At 31.0% G+C, this 18,924-nt stretch overlaps 1 protein-coding gene across 1 annotated transcript in view; it reads right to left on the bottom strand.

Annotated features, from left to right (window-relative positions):
- Nucleotides 1-9,322: 9,322 nt before the first annotated feature.
- Nucleotides 9,323-18,924, bottom strand: part of FAM13B — a 53,510-nt gene continuing 43,908 nt past the window's right edge. The window contains exons 8-13 of the mRNA XM_051215068.1: nt 17,693-17,984; nt 17,119-17,315; nt 14,163-14,982; nt 12,956-13,376; nt 11,954-12,096; nt 9,323-10,636 (exon numbers count right to left, since the gene is read on the bottom strand). Coding sequence (XP_051068252.1) covers nt 10,521-10,636; nt 11,954-12,096; nt 12,956-13,376; nt 14,163-14,982; nt 17,119-17,315; nt 17,693-17,984 — 1,989 coding nt within the window. The 3' untranslated portion in view covers nt 9,323-10,520. The remainder of the gene's footprint in view (nt 10,637-11,953; nt 12,097-12,955; nt 13,377-14,162; nt 14,983-17,118; nt 17,316-17,692; nt 17,985-18,924) is intronic.

Raw genomic sequence — 18,924 nt, 5'->3', positions numbered from 1 at the left:
GTTTACTGTACTCTTATTGGCTTGTTTAGTTTATTGATTTTTTACATAAGAGCTCTTCTAATACTTGGATATATATATACTCAAAAATCTATGAATAAACTCGAATGATTATACAATTCATCATACTTAACCAAAGGAAATATTTAATATTAAAAGAAATTCTTATTATATATACCATAACTAATTAATGAAATAGTAGTATAACCAATTTATAAATATATTTTGAGTATATTCACGAAATGATTATCTAAATGATTAGTATGTTTAATAATGTCAGTATGTAGTAAATGAGAACATAATCAAATGTATTTCAACACAAAATTAAAGAACATTTTTAGTAAAATCTGAGAACCATACAGTCAAAAGTTCATTTGCAAAATGTGAATCAATCGTCTCAGATTTCATTGTTCAGTCGTTTCCATACCATTATTTTTTGTTCTCGTTCTCTTTCCTTCGATCTTCTTAACCTTCTACCATCAGGCATTTCACTTTCTATTGATGATATATATTATTTATATCTGTTGATATCAGTAGCATACACAACATGCATACTGAAGTGAATCAATGAATGAATTCCACAATAATCTTATGATATTTGAAGTGAAGCAATCACTTGTAAATTTTGTAAAAAAAACCCAGCAAAATTAACATTTATGAAAGTTAAAAAATAACTAATACCTTTTGTGATATTTCAATAAAACTTAAACATGAAGACTATATTTTTATACACTATAAATCAAAATATTAACCATAACTATAATTGGTGTATTATGAGATTGGATCTGAATTTTATAATTGATAAGTCTCGTTAATTTGAACGCTTTATTCGGTTTCTAAGCTATTCTGGTCACCCGCAAGCTAGAACTACGCAGCGACTTGAACTCGAGAGAAAATGCGCAAAATAAGCGAAAAACATTTTCATTTTTGTACGGAAAAACACGGGTATTTATAGATGTTAACATTCGTTAATCAATATCATATTTTGGCCAATCCGCTAAAAGACATATTATGCTACTGACCAATAGTAGCACGCCACGTTGAAATTTTAGATAGCTCCATCATGCTCTGATTGACTAGGACTCTTCGGCTCTTTTAGGGCCTCTGGAGGCTCCGTTGAAGTTCTCGGAAAGCCGACTCAACAATAATAATTATTATGAATGAAACTTAAAAAGAAATTTAACGTTTTGTAGAACAAATAAAAGTAGCTGTCTTAATAAAACCCATCTACCTTTTCTACTGACTGAATAAAAAATATCCGTTTCCATGTCCTTTAGAACCATGCGGCAATTGTTGAATCTGCAATAGTTTACATACAAGACTGATCTTCGTTAGAAAACTATTGAAAACCATGAAACACTGGACAGTTGTTTCATTTTAGTGTGCGTCTTCTCAGTAGTAAGTAATTTCAAGAGGTAATTTCAGGAGTTTTAGTGAGAAACTATGACCAATTGAGTTTAACCATTTTGGGTGTGAAGCGGCTTCTAGCCGTAGATAAAGGGTAATGGTTGTACACTATCGTGAATTAACTGAATTCAAGCACGTAAACCATTGGATGCCAACCATGTGATTTGGAGATTAAACTCTCACCGCTAGACCTAAATGTTCTAAGTTTCCATTATGGGTTTATGGTCTCAAGTTTATTTATTCGGTGATGTCATGGTTGTGCACTACTAAGGTGTCTCGAACACCCATCAAATGGCTTCGTGTTTTCGATTCATGATGTAGGCTACATTATAATATTCATTGACAGATAAATAACGCGAGAGCAGTGTATATAAATATTGATAATGCACATTTAAATTATCTGTACTCTGCACTTGGAAAATGGACAAAATGCACCTATTTTTATAAGAACAATGATACATTAGGAATGAGACAAGATGAAAATTTCCATAAAAAAGCGACAAATAAAAATGTATCAAAAAAACTCTAGCAAAAGTGAGTTTAAAAGCGATTCAATATCAGGCATGTTCAATTTTGTTCAATTTTATTGATAAGATACATTTATAATACAGAATCTGTATGAATTAAATATGGGCACTTTACTTTGTTATACAGTTTGAATATCTCAATAACCAACAGAATCATTCATTCCAATATAAATGAAGAATTTTATTTCTTCTATTTCAGATTAAAAATAATAATAGTAATGAACAATAAACAATTTGTAACAAACGTTTTGATTGAAAAATATTGAAGACAACGAAATCTATAAATAGATAGATAATGACCCATGTTTATGGAGTTGGCATGTGGATCTTGAAAATATTGATTGGAAGAAATGACAGCTACAATAAAATATGTGAATGGGTTTTGTGGATATTAAAGTAATTTCAACAGTTGGGATCGTGTGTCAATTGAAACTAGATCATGATGGAAAACCCGAAAGCACTGGACGGCCGTTTCGTCCTATTGTGGGTCTCCTCAGCAGCGCGCATCCACGATCTGGTCTCGCGAGATTCGAACCCAAGACTTATCAGTTTCGCGCGCGATCGCTTAACCCCTAGATCACTGGACCGTCTAGTGCTTCCAGGTTTTCAATGGTGGCCTAGCTTAAATTCACTAATGATCTCAACTATTAAAATAAAATATGTATACATAAGGAGTGTTTCAGTACGTTTTTAAACATTTTCATATACCTAGAAATCGATATGACATGTGGATTTTATAGTTCAGGTATGAACTTTGAAAAAATAACTACAATTTCGGAACACATTTTCTGACATGTTCCATTCGAAGATAAATATGGCCTTCATATAGGTTAACACGGTAGTGATCCCATATCGTAAAAGGATTTCAGAAGAGTTCAGAGGGATCTTAACTTTTTGAAATATAAGAGTATTCTATCGAACAAACAATACACTAAGATCAAAACTGGTAAGAATCAAAGGTTCAATACAAAAGGAGGAACAACAAAATTGTGTTTATGAAATCAGATACAGTGATTGTGATGCTATATATGTAGGTGAAGCATCATGACAATTGAATGTCGTGGTGAAAGAACAGGTTGCTTAAAGTGCATTCCTTAATCCTCAGATGATATAAAACACCTTGAAAACAAATCAGCGATAGCATTATACTCAATAGAGTCGGGTTATACATTTGATTTCAATAATACAAGATTCCTTCGAAAATGTTTTAATTCTTATAAAGATAGGCTAACAGCTGGAGCTCTACACGTATGAACAAATCTAAATAGTGTTGATAGGAGTGATCAAATACAATTAGCTATCCCATGGTAAGTAATAATTAATGAGTAAACCTGAATTCCTTATTCCATTTTATCCATCACTTATTATCTGAATAACAACAATTCCATTCAACTATTCTAATCAGTTGTCTTATCTGAATATGTTGAACAATTAACTGGAACAGCAAAAATTAACACAAACATCCATTCATTGCTTCATTTTATTCATGATATGACATATTTAATTAAGATCATACATAAAAATTGTATGTTTTCTTTTAAAGATTCACCGATCAGAGGAGATAAATAATCAATGAAATTTCTCCTCACATCTCAGATCCACTCACGTATACATACAATCTGTTATCTTAACACATTTTTCGTTTCACACTACATGTCTCATACGTACTAAAGCAAATACCTACTTTAAACAATGCTAACGTGATTGGATGACCTGTTTAGTATACAGTGAACCAGAGAACCATGTACTTATGTATATTCGATAGTTTTGAAGTCTATTTATATTCTTTTGAAAAAGTTTGGACCAGATTGCCAGGCGAAACGTTAGATTTATTTCAAATTCATTCACTGAGATTTTACAAATACACTTTTTCTCACATCGACTCGACGCCCAAATACAGTGAAACTATCCGGTCGAATTTAGACAAAAGTTTTTATATGGTATTGGTATGTCTGGACAATGAATCACTTCTTCATATTCCCTGTTAGCGTCAAATAATTGTCGTTCAATATTTTCTTATTTTTATCTCATGAATTCTACTGTTTTACAAACTATGTTTAGCATGATTCAATTGTTAGGATTCGAATCTTTTCGTTGTATCTTTTAAAAACTACAAACGACCAATCACTTTTTCGGGATTCGTACATCCTAAGCAAACTGGGTCGATATCATTAATGGTCACAACCATTTTTAATCACAGTCAAATGGTTTCTAGCTCAGGATGACGTTTTTAAGGAGTTAGTTTCTACGGGATGAAGTCTCCAACCCCATGCTCAATCCGCCTCCTTTATCCAGGCCTGGGACCGGCAGTAGCCCCAGAGGGTCTCCAGGCGGAGTTGGGTCAGGATGAATATATGTTAAATAGGGACTAATCAATTGCAGCCATTAACACCAACAACGGAAAGGTTTAAGCCTTTAAAACTGAATTATTATTTATCCCTGTTGCACAAGTCATTTGCTAGCTGAACTTAGTAACTGTGTGGATAACGCGTTGGAATTTGAGGTGAAAGACATTGGATCCCATTTTTAGCGTGAACACCAACATCGGGATTCAGGTGCATTTGGCTGATGAGTCATAGAACAAATCGTGTCATAGATTCGACTGTTAGACAATATCATGGACTTACTTTAGCTGAACTACCATTAACAATGGTTATTTCATCTTAGTTTGATACTCTTCAGTACTCATTTATGAACTCAATAGAGATAAGACTTACTTCATTCAGGTCAGTTGGTATATCTGAGACTAACTGAACACGTTATTCAGGTCTAAATTTCATTGATTAGTGAGTAAATTATAAAATAAGGATTGTTAAATCATTTATCGTTTAAATCATTTTCACTTATATTCGTTATGTGTAAAATATTTATATCTAGGTAGGACAACTTGTATTTCAGTTTAATCACATAGTTTTAAACAATAGGACTAAGGTTCCATACTGAAGGCATTCATTAGAGAATATTTAAAACAACTGATTGTTGTTTTTTATCACTGTACATGGTATTTTGTAATAAATTCTTCAGATATTAATATTCCATTCTAAAAGTGTTATAACTTGTAACCGTCGATTAGAGAGCAGCGACTTATCGATCGGAACAATGACGCGTAAACCCGTATGAGCAGCCTAGAGTTCTGATTGGTCCTACTTTCCGCTTAGCCCAGCCAGTTAATTCCAGAACACAAGTCTCAGCCTCTGCGATATGAATCATTATATTTCAAACATACTCTGTTTATATACCAATCAAACAGACCACAACGTACCAATAAAATATTAAACAACATTTGTACAAGAATTAGCCAGATGTGGCTGTGGACGTGGGAGGTAGTAATTAATATACTGGGTATAACTCAAGAATGATAAGACGTATAATAATAGTTTATGGATCAAAATAAAGCTTATAATAAGAGGAACATGAATATGAATAGTTATTTAACAATTATACGATAAGAAAATACGTTTAGTATTGGTCCGTGAAAGGATCCCAAAGTTATCATTCATTATGTTTCTCGGGTCCTAACAAAAAGATATTTCAAGAGTACAGTCATGTATAATAAATGAAGATAGTTCACTCATTTTCAATACTGTATGGTGATTGCATATAGATTTGCAAATAATTATTTTATATACTATTCCAACTTATGTTCTGATTTTCAAACTATTGAATTGAATGAACATGTGATTTTACAAATACATTCTTCCTCAATAATGAGCCTTGTAACCTTTTGGAAATTCCTATGTATTTATTGATTGTTATGCTCAATGATAGTCTTTTACACAACTCTTAAACCTTCTATTAAATCACTTACGAATTCCCAATGAACGTTCACAATATCCTATCATTTTATCTCAAAGACGTTTTACATTCACTACTTAAATTTACAGTTTCTGAATTCTCATTCTATACACATTAGTGAAGAAAATTGTTTTATATAACTGTTAGTAGCTCATCATAAAGCCGGAAATTTCTGTATTACCTACATACCCCATTTATGCATGATAGAACTGAACTAGTTAGCAAATTTAGAAATGTCATAGTTTTCTGACGTTCATTTCACGATACTACTCTAAGTGATATAAAATGTCTTAGTCGCTTTCAAATCGTTGCTTTTAATTTAATCATAGTAATGAAAGTATGATTAGTTAAACTATTTAAAACATATTTGTTACCCTTTAGTCAACTAGAACACAAGTGGGAACAACCAAATGTATCTTAGTACATTACAAAATATCTTGGTGAAATCTGCCAACCATACAGTGAAAACGTCATTTGCAAAATGTCAATCAGTCGTCTCAGACTTTGTTGTTCCTTCGTTTTCATACCAATCATTCTCTGTTCTTGTTCTCCTTTCTTCGAGTTTCTCAACCTTACGCTGCCAGACATATTACTTTCGATTGGTGATACATACCACTTATATCTGCCAACATCAGTAGCCCACACCACACCCACTGCATTTATATACATCATAAACTATATATTTCGTACACGAATTACCAACTGCCTACATATTTAATCAGTAGAATATATGTAAATCCAGGGACGTGGTTCATTTTTAAAAACACATTCATCACGTACCAAATCAGGAAGAGGGAAAACAGCAAACTGAGAATAATATGATTTTATTTCATTCCATTCTCACCATATAATGACAGTCTTTGATGTTTAAATAATAAAATTAGATTCGGTTACTTCTTTGAAGATTAGTAAATTGGTCCTACCACTCAGAGACTTGCGAATCACCTTATTGAGCACAAAGGTGGATGAAAACTAGTTTCAGATTTACTGTAGACCACGTCAGCGATTCCTGTAAATGATAAGCACTGAAAACCAACGGAGACTTCTAGAACTCTCTATGCTTTCTATTCTTTATATATGAATGTAATGATTTAAAACTTTTTTGACTGAGTTAATCGAGATTTTTCTTATGATCAGATGGTCATATTTTGTTACTTTAAAAAAACGACAGATCCTGTGATAGAATGCAGCTAGCTGATCAACCAACACAACTAGTACTATTCAGATGCTTTTTCGAACATCTTTAGTAACACATATTTGAATTTAATGTCAAACCTGATTGTGTTAGGTTTTATGAAAAGGACAATGGTGAGGACTTTCTTAAATTGACTTGAGACAGTATATTTTACGTATTAACTGATATTTTCTAAGATTTATTATGGTTTAAATCCTGGTCAACGACCGACAGTTCAATATTAAATATATGCTAATTAATATGTAATTGCTGAATGATTCGCGTATTAAAACAATCATTCACAAAATAAATCATTTACAAAACATCTCTTTTACTTCGAATATTTTTCTATCCCTATCTGTGAAACCAAGCATGTACATTAACAGAGAAATTAAAGATTTGATCGCAATAGATTATCAGTTCAAATTACTTGTATTTCAAGAATACTGCTAATTGTATTACAAGTTCAAAATACAGAAAATTAATGCCAACGTGATCGCTGGACTACTTAGCTTCTATTAATAGTGCCAAATTCATACCGGCAACGAAACTTCAAGTGCGTTCTCTAATCAAATTATGCATGATCTGTACCCTCTTTTGATTGGCTGTCACCACTTTTAGTTCGCTAATTCTTTGCATGCTTACAGGTCATGCTTTCATTGTTGTACATACAGAGGTGCATGGTTTCAAACTGTTCCGCTTGAATGTTAGGTTTTTCCTAAACGTCCTCTTCTTCCTATTTGGACGGCTACCGATATTGTGTTCATGACAGAACCGTTTGTGCTTTAATCGTTCAATCGCAACTTAATTCACAGGTATCGTTGGCCAACCAGAAACCTCAATATATAGTCACCTTTATCACAACTTAAAAACTAGATAAATATATCTCATCTAAACCAGAATATCCCATTAGTGGATAATAAGAAACTCTAAATACTAACTACTTAAGGATTTAAAAAATGGATAAGTAAAATGTGGGTTTTTTTCATTTCCTTCTGGAAGCTTGTTAAACAACTGAAGATATGATTTGTAGTGTTGTGGTAAAAAATCACGTAATACTTTGATCAGTAACGCGTTTTAAACACCCAATTGATCTAAAATCAACTTTTTTAAAACCATAAAACGACCATTTCAGTAGTGGTTGTAACAGCGTTTATTTGCTTTTTTTTAAAGTACGATCATGTAAAATACCATAATCATTTCTAATTAATGAGGATAACATTAAGATTAGATTGGTTCTTAAGTTATACGTATCGGGATTTGGCTAGACCGGAATTCGGACGTAGAATGATAATTAGCCACTATTTTTATACGTTATTTCAATATATATATATATATATATATATATATATATATATATATATATATATATATAAGAGAGAGAGAGAGAGAGAGAGAGAGAAAATACATGAATATCTACATTGAGGTTGTACATGAGCGATTTCTGGACAGCCATAATCAATAAAGAGATTAGCACAGAAATCCATTAGGTTAAGTTTCTACATCAGACAAACACAAAATTTACAGCAGGAATATAGAAGCACACGACATTGCAGTCGTAGAGTAAAAGACTCAGTAGATAAAGATTCGCAGGATCATCAACTGATTTTTTATCTTTGCCAATTACCTTACGTCTAGTCTCAAGATTGCTTAACAAACTCTTCCAAAATGGACCGCCTCTGCTTTAAAGATGCTTATGATGAAGAACTTGCAGTCTACGAATGTCTTTCAATTTTAGAAGCCATATTTCACAGAAATAAAGTAAGATCACTGTACAATGACGAAGTTTGTACGTTTGGTTTAGTTGTTGCAAATAAACGAAATCATTAGATAAAAATAGGATCAATCGTTGAATCATAGACGCTTTTATCTATAAAGTATGACAAATATATAACAGAATAAGTAAAACTATTTAATTATTGAGATCGAATATTACTACTAGCAAAACAATGCTGAGGATACATACTTGCGAAGTTACTAGTATCCAATTAGGATTTACAAACTAGGTAAATCCGTATATTTATTAGAAGCAAAGACGAATTAACTGTAATTCACTGTGCTTAATTTGTGCTCATTATTCTTATACAATAGATTAGCATGAATTTTGGACTTAAACAAGCAATAGAATACATTAATATGTTTATGCATACTCTGTTGACGATAACTTCATTTTGTTTACAAGAACAACCTCGATGATTAATTCAATTCGGTGTATATATACTGAAAAGAACAAGTACCGTTAAATCATCATGGTAAATCAGAAAGTGACGAATAGAAATACTTACTAAAGAAACTTGTTTTCAATATATAAATTCACAATGAAACTTCATCTATTAGTATCTAATATAAAGTTTGTATCAAGTCATTTAAGAAAATATGTTTGTACTACTAAAAAAACTTTGAAGAATTAAGTAAATCATAATTAGTAAATAAATATTTATTTAGTATTAAATATATTTTCTAGAAATAAAGTGTAATATACAATGCTAAATATACATTTATATATATATATATATATATATATAGCATTTCTATACATGGGTTAAATAAAACTCATACACCAACACATATACGAATAGTGTACTGTTGACTGACTGAGTTCAAAATCATCCTGTTTTTCTACATAAAAATAAATTACACTTTTCATGTAAACATAAGCACTATGTCGTCCATGACAGTGGCATAAAAATAAAGTATCATCAAAATATGAAAATTATATACTATACTATACTATAACTATACAAAATGATATGATCTACCTTACAAGAATAAAGACTTCTTATGGTTATAATAATGAAAAGGTACCAATAAATATCCGGAATAAAGAATGTAGTATACAAAATACAATGAATCAGAAATACTAATAAAGCAAATAAGGATAAAGTTGAACAGAAATTCCTTAATTTCTATTATTGAAACAGATTAAAATTAAAATGATAGTATAAAAATTATACATGCCAAAATGGACTACTAATCAAGTGATTAAGTAGTATGTAAACAGATTTTTCAAACAATACAATGTCTAAGATCAATAATACGAAATGTTACATGTTTAAAAAAAGAAATTGTCTAGATATATTAAAAAAATGATCAGTTTGACTATTTTTTTGGCCATAAAATCTTCCAATCACCCTACCATTTATTAAAGTCTCATTTTTTATGTACTAATAAAAATACACTTCAAATTACATTAACTGAATTGAGTACTTAACTTATGTGTATACAATGAATTTTGTTTTAGAAAAAAAAACACGGTAAAAACGTTGGAAACAAATATCTGTACTGTAAAAAGAATCTTTGCAGTCTCAAATCAAAATACATAAACGACATTCGAAGAATTTATGTACAATAATGAAAGATTTAATGATTGGCAGAAATAAATGATGAATATGTTTATAAATATAAATTATCCCAATAAAAATTCATTCATTCATTTGTGTTGAAAAAAGGAATAAAGCACAAGTTTCATTTTCAAACCATTTCTCTCTCTCTCTCTCTCTCTCTCTCTCTCCAACTCCCACCATTTCAATGTATTAAAAAGTTCAATCATCTTATTACTCTAACATATAGACAACCTTTAAATATGATTAAAAACATAATAGAATAAAATAGGCATTATTTTAAGCACATCGACCTTTCAGTTCAGTTTCTAGTTGGAAAAGACGTGTTTTTAACGCTTTGTATTCATAGTATTCTGAACGCATACATAATCGATCCTCTCGTTCTACCTTTTGACCTTTACAAATGAAAGAAAATAAGTATTAAGAATACATACAAAAAATCCCTATATATATACTCTAATGAATATTGAGCATATTACCAGGATTTAGTCGAATTTACTGTTAAACCAAAAAAGGATAGCTAGATATACACATTGCATAATTAAAATTTATATAAAACTATTAACATTATGACCCACTCACAGATCAACATTGTCATAAAATTTAATAGAATTTTGAAAGCGCAGAATGTTAAAGATAACGGATATTGAGGAAGCTTATACATTAGGTTGATATGCTGTTTCATCATATGAATGGCATCAGAAACTAAGATTACAACCATACTCAAATAACACAGCATAGATACATATTTTAACATATGGCCTCATAGGGAAAAAACGAAAAAAAGAGACGTTCATAACAAATCATGGTGAGAATAATAAGTAAATAGCAGTGTAGAACTATATTTTAGAAAATACGGAAATCAAGTGAAGTGAAAGCAACGAGAGGAAGACTTACGAATTAATCGTTGTAAAACAGTAAGACGAAAAATGGATATGTTGACAGGGATGTAAATGGCTTCACATCATTTAGTAAATGAATCTATCAATCATAATTGTACGTTTTGAAATGTATCTTAAATTAAGAGATTTTTTAATTGATTTTATCTCAAATTACGAACTGATTAAGTTGCTATATTTAAGATTCTGCCCACTTGATATCGGTGAATGTTCAGTTAAGAACATTTACTTGAGTGGAATCATTTGGCAAGAATCTTAAGAATACCATTTTAATGTGTTTTTAATTGATTGAAACTTATTATCTACACATTAGAGCTATACATGTGTAAAACTTTACATAAGGATAGAAAGTTTTCAGTGGAACATGAAGTTTGCATCATTTGGACTACAGTAAACATTGAATAGGATTGTTAGTGAAAGCTATTGATTGATAGGAAACTTAGTAGGCATAAATATTAGAAAAATAACTGTTTAGAATATTTTGATTCAAAACGATCCTCTGTAGGAGAGCTGGTAACTGAAGGTCTCTCAACAACAAATATACCACACCTGACAAAGATTATTAACTGAGGATGATTCATCCCATAAATTTAAAAAATCAGTATGAGAATTTCGTATAATAGAAAAACTGTAATTGTTACTTAAATATCTAATAAACATTCATGTAAATCTAAAAAAATATAGGTAATGCATCAGAAGATATACTGAATCAATCCGTACATTCATTAAGTCAATCAGAATTAATTTTGGGATTATTAATTTATGAAAAACAAAACGACAATAACATACAGTGTTAAAGATAGCTCAACTTACCAGTAGTTTGGGCAAATTCGTGTTCAAAATCTTTCAAGGTCTTTTGTAATTGGCGTTTTGATTCACGCAAAGTACGTAATGCTGTCTTCAAGTCAGCGGTAGACCAACTTGAAAAGTCTGATGATGAAATAGCTTTTGACGAGCTGCAATGATAATTGATGACAAATAAAAATAGAAGTGATTAAAAAAAATGTACGACACAGTCTTTGCTAACAAAAATTCAGATTTCTGATAAAATTTAAATTAGGTTTTATTGAAAACCTAGAAATAAGTGAAAAGGTATTGATTGGATAGATGTATGACTTGTACTGCTTATATGAGAATACTGGACTTCTATCATGAAATTTTATAATCTAGAGCGTTTTAGTTCGCAGAATAATGCTTAGAAACATTGTTAATCCTCATTGTCACATGATTTTAGCCAACCTTTAGTTTCATGACAGGAAAGAGAGAAGGATCGTTGATTAGTTAACTAACAAGTAACTAATAGCCATAATATTTAAAAGAATATATATATATATATATATATATATATATATATATATATATATATATATATATATATATATATATATATTAAAACGGTATAACAGCTGATCAAGCCAACATACCCCTACCGACAAACTACAGGGTTATAAGTTGACTGAAAGAGGTTCCAGATTTGCTGTGAAAAATTATAGATAATCCCAGTGGCATGCTATAGAAATGGAAACAATTATGCTTAAAAACAATATGAACAGATATGAAAGTACATGTTATTGCCGACCAAGTACAAACAGTGTAAACAAGTATGTATCGATATGCTATTAGATGATACACAATATAAATCCGTGAAAATACTAAATGCTATTCATTTGACTGCAACCGAATCGTTAAAGAAAAGAACAAACAAACTATTAGAAAAGTAGATGGTTTAAACGTTGAGGACTGCCAGTAATTAACGAATTGTGTTATTGTAAAGACATTTACAGATTTTTTTAAATTTGACGGTTATAAACTCACTCCGTGCATTTTTCATTGAATGACACAGTATTTATAGCATTTTCTGAGGTGTCAAGAAATCGACGGCGATTTTTCATAAGAGCAGTAGGATTAGTACCTAACTGAACTTCATTCGAAATATTGGCTTGAATAGTTTTCGGATTGAAAAATGAAGACGATAATGGCGGAGGCGAAAAGTATGGTGCTCTGGCACCGATGAAATTTTCTTGACGAATAGGCGAGGAGAATTCACTTCTAATTCTATTTGAGCATGTCACTGAATCAAACAATCTAGTCGATGTATGTGTTGATGTAGATAACGCATTTTCTACAGGATGTTGGTTATTTTCATTAACGAAGTGAGAATGACAGTTAAAAGTATTTACATGATAGTTGTGAATGGTATTATCTTGATTTCTTTTACTCAAACCGATTGTCCCAACTAAAGTGACGAGAAAAATACAAAGAAAAATCTGATTCACTCAAGGGTAAGAACATACTGATCAGAGCGAGTGCCTAATTGACTTCCTAAATATACACTACTTCATAATTAATTAAGTAGTTCAATTTGCATAAATGTATTTGACAGTCACCCATGACGACAACAGTTTTACTTTGAAAGGTCATGTTTAGCATTGAATAATTGGTTTGATACATAACTCATTGCAGTCTATTTTCTCCAAACCTTCAATAAAATGATTACGTTAATAAAAAGAATGATTTAGCTACCAACAATCCAAGTTAGATTTCTACTAGCAACTTATTCTTAACACAAGACTTCAATGATAAATTTTTGTCAGAATGAGGTTTGTGGAAATTGTAGTAATTTGATGGTTCGATTCAAAATTTTATTTTAGATAGACCACCCTGAAAACAATGGACTCCTCAGTAGTGGAGAAGATTTGTAGCTCAGGTGGGTGATTTTGGTGGAGTTTTGTTCTCTGAGCTGGATGGTTTGATCGTGGAGCTTTCATCGTTCAAACCATCCAGCTCAGAGAACAAAACTCCACCAAAACTCCTCAGTAGTCTCATACTAGGATGAAACGGACGTCCAGTGCTTCCAGGTTTTCCAGAGTGGTCTAGCTTAAATCAACTTATAAATTTTTGTTTTCATTTTTACAGTATGGTAAATCCAGTCGATGAATAATACGGGTACGTGGCGAAAAAACATCCACATCAAAACAGAGTAGGTAAAATCAGATGAAAAACACACCGTAGATATACTTACACCATTCATTATTTTTAACACACGGTACTCTACTATTTCTATCACTGGTACTTTTTGTATCACAATCTATTTCATTGTACTTCAGATCAACATTTGAATCCAAATTGTAAGATTGTTTATTAAAAGCAAAATTATTTTTATTCAGGTTCTCATCAATATATGTTGGTCGTTCATTTGGACTGAACAACCTTGTAGAGTTAGGATTAATGTTATATCTTATTGTTGATGGAATTGATGTAACAGTAGGTTGTTTTCGAGCCAAATCCAATCTATCATTAACATGATCATTATTATTACCAAGAGTAGATTGGGCTGAAGTAATCGAAGAATATATAGGCAGGTTGAATGATGCTGAAGTGGACAACGACATCATAGATGGAACAGGTAGGTTGTTATCAGGTATAGATGAGACTGGATTATATAATCTGTTGATAGATCGCAAACTGGAATAAGACACAGGATTAACTGACTTAAATGAAGCGATACTATTGCTAGTTGTACCAGTAGAATGAATAGATTTTGTTTGTATATTACTATCATTGATTAGTGGCACTAAATTTGGTGATAGTATTGATCGCCGTCTCATTTGATCATCAATCGATGGAACAGATGATTGAAGTTCTGTATCACTAGTTTCTTCTATGTGTTCAGCAATATTCAAATTATTATCAGATTGTAAACAATTTAATAAACGTTTGACACTACGATATCTATCATATAATGGTCTCATTGTTATACGATCCTGATGTTCTTTTGGTCGTCCATGCAGATTTTCAAAATATAATAAGGCTTTTTGTAAGGCCAGCTTTTCTGCTGCAATCTATAGAAAAAAGTTAACAAACAATGTGTGGAAAAAAAAAGGAAACGATCGACTTTTTATTGATTGATTAGCTTCATATGAACAACAAGATGATAATAAAACCGTAAAATTTCGTAGAACACTAAGCTGGCTACTAGAATTCATAAAATTGCAAGTCAATGTTCACTAACATTATAAATGTTGCTTAATTAATTGAAACCTGATCAATTTAGAAGTTTCATGATTGTCAACAATAACGTATAACATTTTATATTTAATAGAATTGATCATTTATCCCTTAAAAATATGCTAATTCTTTTCTATGATTCAATGCATAAACTCAGTGTTGTAAATTTGACAAAGAATTATGTAATAATATAAGACCTCTTATTTATCAACTTAAAAGGTAACTAATCTTTGGTTCAAGGCTTAGGTATCACGTCACAAACAATTGTAATTGGAAGTAAATACTTTTAATGAAAAACGTTAGCAGTAAAATAAGATTAACAGTATGGATTGGTTTGTTATTGTGGGTTGATTAATAGAAAAAAAACTATTTATAACTATCTACAGGTTGAGAATAATTATTTTTATGATTCTATATGTTATATTGTAAACTAGAAATCCAAGTAGTTTATCAATTCATTAATTAAAACATTGTTTTCTAGGATAGAAATGATATGCACCACTGGCAAACTGGAAAAGGATTAATGAACGTTGAAAGATGTTCAAGAGATAATTCCTACCCATTATTTATTTTATATTATTTAAACACAAAAATTGATACAAGGAGGCACCAAATAGATATGGAATGGAGTGAAATACTGCTTATGTGCCCAGACCGAAGAAAGTGGTTTTCTTGGGGGGGTCACACCCCGAGCCTTAGACGTGAAGGTTTAATTCATAAGGCAGTGGAGCAACGTAAGGAGATGAAGTCCCATGGTAGCCGGTGACCAACAATAGGTTCATGCGCTATTTGTTTCCTTAGGATCTTGGAGCCCGTGTGAACAACATGTACCATAACTCAAACAAAAGTATAAATTTACGGGGACCTGCCACAGAAAGGCGGATTTATCTCAGATGTCGTTGCATCCTCCTCCTTACAATTTATTTCTAGTTCTATAAGTTTACTTTAAACTAACTAATATTAACCCATCTAATTCTTATATACAAATGGCGTTAATTAACTATGAGATCACTTGTTTCTAGTCCATCGGTTTCTTTTTACTATCACTGATCCAGAATGTACTTTCATCCATGATATGTATTTATACTATTTTTCTCTGATTTTTATTCAGATTTCGTTTTAACAATTTCCAACTAAAATTCATTTATGTATGTAATTTTAACCTATGCGAATAATTTTGATTTTTCAATATTAAAAATTGTAAGCAGTTGATTAGAACCTTACAATCTAAGATGAATTCATGTTATCCTGTTCAAATTTCTGTTATTGTTGACTTCAAATTGAAAATTTAAAATATGATGACATAATCGTTGTGTTAAACCTTCAGCAAAAGAAAAAGCAGTATTAAAATTAAGTTAATTAATTTCTAAGTCTTAGTTTCTGTTGGGACGGCTTCCAAGAAGCACAACGGAGCCTCCAGAGGCCCTAAAAGAGCTGAAGAGTTTCCACACAACCAGAACCTGATGGAGTTTTCTTGGGTATCAACGTGGCACACTATGATTGAACGGTGGTCTAACTTGCCTCCTTGCAGATTGGGTGAATTATAATGATGTTATAGGTAACGTTGATATCTATAAATACTCATGATTTTCTGTACATTTTTTATTCTTATCGAAAAATCACTCCTCCTGCTTCTTCTGTCTTCAGATTTAAGACTGTGGGGGTTCTGTACATCCGAGTGCCGTTGGTTGTATATCATATTCTGAGTTAGTCATGTAGTGAACTTGACTAAAATTTTTTTTTTAATTCATAAGCTAACTACTATTTTAAGTAGTACATATACATATGCTTTAAAATTATCCCAATATGTAAGATTAGCCTAAATAAAGGGATTAGATAAATCACAAAACTTTATTTCAGAGAAAACTGGTGGAGCGCAAAAAAGTAATGTGGAATTATGTTTCGACAAATGTCATTGTAAATTATAAAAGTATACAACTTGAATCGAACAAAACTACAAAATAAACTACCTGTTTTGGAGTCATTAAATGAAGATCCTCGGGACGATTTGCAATCATACGTTTTTCAGTTAATCGTTTTGAAAGCAGTAAAAATGTACTTTCTATAGTTGGTCTATTAAGATCCGACTGTCTAGATACATTTTCGACTTTATTATTGGGTACGATCGATGGTTTAGAAGGAAATGAATTGTTTGATGATCGAAGTTCTATGATGATGATAATAAAAAGGAATGTCTTAAAAAAAACTGTTGTAAATATAAATAATACATCGTGATAATATAACGATGATGTGAAACGTAGTAATGTGAAATGAAATGACTTCATGGATTTTTTTCTGTTGTCTACTAAACAGTTCCAAGATAAAAATTTGCTAGTCAAGTGATTAGAAACAATGGTCAATATTGTTTCGTAGCTCTTGTTATATGATTTATTTCATGATAATATGCAGATTCGTAACTATAAAACCTGAATAAAAAGTTAATGAGAATAACTATTCGCTGAAATAGCCTTCGTTTCCGAACATTTTATATAAATTCTTACATAACACAGAAATTCATCATAATTCACAGATAAAAAATCTTACCCCTAGTACAATCATTTACTTCGTTATCCATATTAGGAAAAGACTGTTTCCCTGATGATTGATTTATTAAAAAAGCAGATGATATTATTTTCTCATTCATATTTCCATTGTGAATAGAGTTAGTTATGTTTTTTTGAATTTTAATTGAATAATCTTCATATGTATTGTATTCTGAAGAATATCCGTTCTGATTATTGGCTGGAGAAATGATACCATCAGAACTTTTACCTGATAATTTGATTTGTCTAATCCTTTCTTGTACTTCAGACAATTGACGTAATAATTCAGCAATCTGTAACCAGAAAATTAAGGAATCAAATATGCTACAAAATCACTAATCTAACTTTGAGACATTTTCACACTAAATTAAGCTTTTATCAAGATAAATTGACGATAAACTGAATTTCAGTGGAAATAATTTTTATGGTATTTATATCAGGAAATGATATCCATGACTTATCACATAAACTGAATAGCCTCCATCTCTATAAAATGCCGATTATTTGATGACTGTTTGGATGAATTAATATTACTGTTCAGTAAAAGTACCAAATGACAGATGATTATTAGAGTTAAACGGAAGCTTCAAACGTTATCACATGCACCAAGATATTTATGTTACACTACAACGTAAAAATAATGTATGACTGCTTAAAATGCCTTCCGTTGCGATTTCAGAAATAAAGTGAATTCTCTCATCTTTTTTTCAAAATCTTCAATAAAACCAACTGTACAAAGTATAATAGCTCTATGATTCACGGTTATTTTTCCAGGATATTATCAATAAGATAAAACATCTGAATGCGAGTTTATGGTTTAAATTAAAACAGCAGGTAAGATTGCAAACAAAGCAGATTCAAGAATAGGGGTCCAAAAGTAGACGACCATTTTATTAACGAATCCCAAAGAAAAAAATCGTTTCAGCTTTACATCCCCAGATAGTTTCATAGTCCATACACAAATTGTAAAAAGCTACAACACAAATGTATGACCAAATATACTACATGAATTGAGGGACAAAAAGAGAGTACAAAGCATATGAAAATAAAACGGCTTTGAAATATAAGCCGTCATTAAAAAAAAATAATGTGTGAGGTGTTGACGCACGACTTCAATTTCAATGATTTTTGGCTGATACATATATTTAAAATTAGTCGTTGTCTTCTAAATATTGTTCGCACTTTTTGTCACCATAAAGTAAGAGATATGATTCTTGGTGTACTGGACACTAC

This window comes from Schistosoma haematobium, chromosome 2, assembly GCF_000699445.3.
Source record: "Schistosoma haematobium chromosome 2, whole genome shotgun sequence".
NCBI lineage: Eukaryota > Metazoa > Platyhelminthes > Trematoda > Strigeidida > Schistosomatidae > Schistosoma > Schistosoma haematobium.
Note: the sequence above shows the minus strand (reverse complement) of the source record. Positions and strands in the feature narration are given on the sequence as shown.